This window comes from Patella vulgata, chromosome 7 (assembly GCF_932274485.2).
Source record: "Patella vulgata chromosome 7, xgPatVulg1.2, whole genome shotgun sequence".
Lineage (NCBI taxonomy): Eukaryota > Metazoa > Mollusca > Gastropoda > Patellidae > Patella > Patella vulgata.
This window is the reverse complement of record NC_065885.2, coordinates 30,110,929-30,116,928: the sequence shown is the minus strand read 5'-3', so window position 1 is coordinate 30,116,928 and position 6,000 is coordinate 30,110,929. Positions and strand designations below refer to the sequence as shown.

Genomic DNA, 6,000 nt, shown 5'->3' with positions numbered 1-6,000 from the left:
CTTTTTTTTAAATGACTCTCCAAGGCTATAGCATAGTTATAAGACTGGTGCCTAAATTCTTTCTTCCTGTGAAATACACATCTGTGGTGTATCATATAAGGTCTGTCATTGAGTCCACTGGCGTGGTTTCGATTCCTTGGGTGTATGTGACAAGGAGTAGGGTCGCCTGTCCAACTTTATGGGTTTCCTCCCACTGCACAATTTAAGCGAATTATTGAAATACAATTGAACCATGTGTTAGTCCCAAAATTACCTAGTTTTTGTGGAGTGGACTTAAACCCCCCCTCTCTCTCTCTCTCCTGTGAAATAAACAAAGAAATCCATGCTTTGCAGTTATACTTTGTTTTACTATGATTTTGTTAGAACAATATTGGTCACTGCAAGTCCCACAATAAAGACTGAATATGAAAGTAAATTGTTTTATCCCTCAGTATACACCTGGAATGTTTGTTTTATTCTGTTGTAATATTAAAAGGTGGGCAAAGCAATAAATGACTGAAGATTCTAAATTTGTTCAAAGATTCCAATTTTACCTAAATTTCGTTTCGTCTTGTACGTATGACCGACATTACTTAATATGGACGTTGACCTATATTGAGAAATGAAATGAAATGAAGTGGGGTTTAATGTCCTACAGTTTTGCTCCGAATTGGGCTAATGAAGACGGGCATCCGCATACAGTGTGCTGTGAGGGAAATTTTGCCCGGACAGGGGCACTACGGCCTACTCTTATATCGAATTCCAACTGTCAAGGGATCTTTTACGTGCACGCCAAGGTGTACACAGGACCTCAGTATTTCATATCATCCGAGACTATAGACAGCTGTCCTTGTCAGACCCTCCGTCCTGCATCACTGACAAGGGGGAACCTGCACGCCGGAAAATCCTATAATTAGAGTGTCATGGAGGCGAAAGGCCAAGGCAACTTGATAGGACTAGGAGGGAACGTATTTTTTACAGCGTGTTGTGTCGCTCATAATGACTCTAGCGGGGTAAGCAAGGTCTTATTTTCTCAATAAGATGTTCCTTTACATTGCACAGGCGTTCACACGGATTGACACCCCACCGTTTAGCAGTAAAAAGTTGCCCAGTAAAATTGACTGGGAATCAAAACTTTTTCGACAAAGGTTCAATAGGACGTTCCTGAACGTACAGGCTCTATTTCAGTATCGCACCTCTACCAGTTCCCGGGGTCGTAGAGACTTGACATTTTCAGGGGATGTTCAGGTGGGCTAGCAATGACGTCACACCAAATTTCAGCCGAATCGGTCAATAACTTTTTATTTTACCTTAGTTTAGCTTCTAGGCTATAAGATAAGTTTATCCGATTTTGACGCCATTTTGTTTGTTGACTATTTAGGCTCGAATGACGTCATATGTGGATTGTGGGTTAGGGTAAGGGCTAGGACCTGTAGATTTCGTCATAGTCTCAAGATGTAGACAGGACTAGCCCTAACCCTAACCCTGTCTTGTTATTCGAGTCTAAATAGCCAACAAACAAAATGGCGTCAAAATCGGATAAACTTTCTCTCGTATAAGCTAAACTACAGTAAAATAAAAAGTTATTGACAGATTCGGCTGAACTTTGGTGTGAGGTCATTGCTAGGCCCCATGAATACCCCCTGAAAATTTCAAGTCTCTATGATCATGGGAACTGGTAGAGGTGCGAAATTTATTTTAACTTAGAAACAGTTTCGGATCGGTTCTCTGGGATGTAAGTTACAAGTAATTTATAATGTAGCCTTGTCAGTTTCCGGACCATCCCCGCGCACCGTCACACCGGTTTACAGATTTCATTTTGTTGTGAAATATTGTTTTTTTTTATCAGGAAACGTACTTCATCACATCGTTCATTTTAGAAGAGTTCAGAAAGTAGTATCATAATCTGTGCAGAATAATAGTTTATTGTTGACATTTAGTGTCACGTGATGCAATTATCAATACCACGTGATAAGTTGAGTGTCAAAAATAGAAAACAGTCACAATACTAATAGTAATAGAAAGCTTGATGCTTTTCGACAGTACGTCGTTTATTATTTTTTTTAAAGTCAGATCACATTTGCAAATTTATGTTTCATGTTTAAATACCTATTCTAGTTAAAATTGGGACCGTGCGCGTCAAGACAAGTTGAATAGATGCCTTACTTACGGATAGTCAATTTAGTGAATGACTGAATATGCATGATTTTTCATCTGACACAGGTTGAGATTATTAAGCTTGCTATATATGGAAGTGTCCAATTTATGAGTACAATATTAATATATAGGTTAGACTAACTGATAATAATAGCTGGTGCAATATCCAAGTCCTTTACGTGAGATATAGCTGTAAGAAGGTGAGATGATCGAAGTTAAATTAAATTTCATTAAGATCTCACCGATTAGTGAATGTAGTTATTTTTTATTCCCCTAACAAATTCACTTTTGGATTCATGTAGAAACTTGGCTGCATTGTTTTCGAAGATATTGTATGTTTTAAAAAAACCTCAAAACTCAGCTCCTTTGAAAGGATACAACAAGTATATTGACCGTTATGAAAAAAAATAATGGGTTATCAAAGTTTAATATTTTCTCAACTTTTCTGTTTTAATTGAAAGATTGAAAATATGGATGAAACAGATGAAAAAACTCCCTTGTTGAAGAGTTCAGGGTCTGATGTGAATGATGCTGTAGTTTATACGAATGGAAAGTTAATCAGTTCTGGAGATTCTAATGACAGGTAGGCTGTAAACTACGTTCTTGTCGAATAACCAATTGTAATAAGATGGCATTTTATCTAGAATATACAAATTGGTAGAGGGCTGCTTACATTATATTGATCAATGATAGATTCTTGGATCATTATTTATCACAAAACTCTAGATGCCGAATTGCCCCTATGTAGACAAATAGTTCAAAGGCCCATTTATGACAATGACCAATTAAATAATTAGTTGAGAGGAAATGCCATTAAGTTGATAATATCCTTTAAATCTGTTATGATCATCTTTTGTTAGCAGATTAATTATTATCTGTCACAAAGTAGGCTACATTTTTTTTTATATGAAAGCTGCATTAAAACCGAGAAGCTGATGATAATACAACTGCAACTTAATTAGCAAGTAGTTATAAGTTAAAGATGCGTGTAAGATTTTGAAAAAGAGCTGACAGTTAGTTTCACTATAATAGCTAAATAAAAGACAATGAAAAGGGAATACATTGAAAATTTCAGTCAAATTACTTCATTCTGAGTGAAGTTATGACTGTTTGAGGAATAGTGTGTTATTGCCACTGTTGTTACGATTATCACTTTTTAATTAGACTATTAACTGACGATAGTGTTTAAATCCATTAAAAATCACAACCATTCAATGATGTAGAAAGTTGATTATGGTCTAATTAATGATTTATATAACATTTGAGGCCAAATAGACAGATTAAGCTCTAATGTATCTTTAAATCTACCAGGTCTGACAACTTTTGACGTAGATATTTTCCAAATTAGATCCAAGTAGGATGCATTCTGTCAGGATTTTAGCTGGGAAGATTCACTGTAATAAAGACATTAATCTCACCATTTCTGTTTCTATAATCATATCTAAAAACAAGTCATCAAATAGTTCAATACATAGGGTAGCTGTTTAAAACATGGGTCATGAAAGGGCAACGGAAGATTAATGAATATTTTCTATTTTTCCGATAGCTTGGATGATTATCACGTTTTATTTATGTTAGCTAGGAAGAACGAGAAGCCGGTCAAATTTTAATTATTTCTGCTAACTAAATGATAAATTTGTTTTGGATATACTGCAGGATTTAGCCTGACAAAGCCTGTCATTGTCAGTTTCAGCTCTGTTATTTCTAGACTTGCTAATATTACCTTCAAAATTAAAAAAAATGAACAGGTTTTATAGACTGCTCAGGAGTGTGTTTTTGTTACCTGCTAACTGATGTTTTCTTTTTGATCATCTAAATTACTATATAAAGAATGACCCTTTTTTTCCAAAATTTGTCTTCTGACAAAATATGTCTTTGACAATTGAATTTCCATTTCGAGTGTAGTGCACAACCTATCTGCACATCTGCAATGACAGTATTTAAAATGCAGGTAAAAAAATATTTAGGTCAGAGATTTCAAACATGTATTAGTATTATCAATAATGAAATGAAATACTGTACCAGACCTAGCTATTCACCTCTATAGTTTATTTGTTTACCATACAGGTTTACAGTGGCTTAGTGAGTAAAATGTTTTAAAATTGACTCATTAACCTAGAGATCCCATAGTCGATTCTCTTTGTTGACAGAGAGAAAACTCATTGGGATTTTCAGTCATGGTTCCTCGAGGTCAGTGGTGCAGGACAGGTGGCCTGGCAAGGAACAAAATATAGTCATTCGGATGGGACAAAAAACTGAGGTCCTGTGTACACATTGGTGTGCATGTTAAAGAACCCTTGGCAGCTGGGTTAAGTGTAGGGTGTAGAGCCGCTGTCCTTAGAGGTAAGGTAGTTACTGGGAAGAGGCTTACCCAGCCTACTTGCCACCAGCAGTCACCAGTCGAGAAAAGGCACAATTTAGAAAGGTCATGGATGATTGTATAAATGATCCGATCAAATAGATGAAGCAGTTTAATTATTTATACAAGGTGATACACCCAGATATTTGCAATGATGCCAATAGTAAAGATCTTCACGTGAAAATGATTCAGCTTAGATTTTTATTACAAACAAAAGCAAGGAAATTTCTTTGGGCATAACAGATTAACAATACATTTTTTTTTAAAGTAAAAAGAGTGAAGATGAAAGCTCAGCAAAGACAGCAACATTTGCAGAATTGGTAATTATATAAAAAAAATATATGTTACTTTTATGCAAGGGTTCCACCGTGTGTTTCTCTTTTTAAAGTAGAATCAAGGAAAATGTCATTGGTTACTTCAACCCAAAGTTTGTCTTGCTCTGACTGGCTAAAGATTCCATAATTATAAGTTTCTAGTCAAGTTCATCCTGTATTATGACAATGACTAGTGGTGTATTAGAAATCTATAAAAAGGTTTTTATTTTCAGTTTTCATATGCAACATGTTTAGATCGAATATTGATGCTTGTTGGTGCTATTTTTGCTATTGCAAGTGGAGCAGCATGGCCTGTTATGTCAATCATATTTGGAGACATGACAAATACTTTTATAAATGGTAATTAGAAAAATTTGTGTTTTAATTATATTATGCGTTACTGAAAATCATTAATCATATCTGAAGTCTATGGTCACGGTACTGTGAAGATTGGATGTTATAATTCCATGAAACCGTAATAATAATATAAGCAATCACATGTAATCACATGTCAGCCACTTCTTCAAAGTGGTAGCGGGAAAGTCATTTTCTTCTTGCTGTGTTAAGATGAGTGGAATTATGTTTAATACTTGATTAATTGTTGATTTTGATTGGGTTAGAACATCTCAATCATATATGTTTTAAATGCTGTCTTTTCTAGAAGATTTTAATACATTCAGAAAATGTTTCGTGTGAAAATTAATACATAGAATATTGTTCAAATATAAAGGATTTGATGACAGTCTATTTACTTTGGAGATTGTTCTAAGGCACCATTAGTAATTGCTATTCAATTCAATACTGAAATTCATTGACTATTTATTGGAACTGTAGAATGTCCAGACTTGGTGTAGATGTTCATACAATTAATATCTATACAGAAATCAATGATGGGCATTTTTTGCTTAGAGATAAAAGTAAACAAATTCAAGGATAAGCGATTTGATTTGTCAAACAGGATAGCTTTCACTCAGTGAGTGCAACGTACGTGACTAAATTTTCTACTAAAGTTAACAGTGTTACACAAGCAATTTGATTAGTCATTGCATTATAAAAATATGAATGTTCAAGTAATTAATGAGTGTCAAATATTTGTTTTTGTCCCCCGCCTTTCAAAGAAAGCAGGGGACTATTAAAAAAGGGGTTCATCCGTCTGTCTGTTTGTCTTTCTGTCTCTCTGTCTGTCCACCT

The 6,000-nt window shown here is 34.9% G+C and overlaps 1 protein-coding gene across 4 annotated transcripts in view; it reads left to right on the top strand.

Annotated features, from left to right (window-relative positions):
* Window positions 1-1,482: 1,482 nt before the first annotated feature.
* The window catches only part of LOC126828018 (ATP-dependent translocase ABCB1), a 62,162-nt gene continuing 57,644 nt past the window's right edge, over window positions 1,483-6,000 (top strand). Inside the window, exons 1-4 of one of the 4 annotated variants that reach the window (XM_056102162.1) lie at window positions 1,483-1,663; window positions 2,598-2,719; window positions 4,764-4,815; window positions 5,043-5,169. In XM_056102162.1, coding sequence (XP_055958137.1) covers window positions 2,607-2,719; window positions 4,764-4,815; window positions 5,043-5,169 — 292 coding nt within the window. In that variant the 5' untranslated portion in view covers window positions 1,483-1,663; window positions 2,598-2,606. Of the gene's footprint in view, window positions 1,715-1,965; window positions 2,337-2,597; window positions 2,720-4,763; window positions 4,816-5,042; window positions 5,170-6,000 lie in introns of those variants that run through there. The other 3 variants (XM_056102160.1, XM_056102161.1, XM_050557601.2) reach the window with 3 other exon arrangements.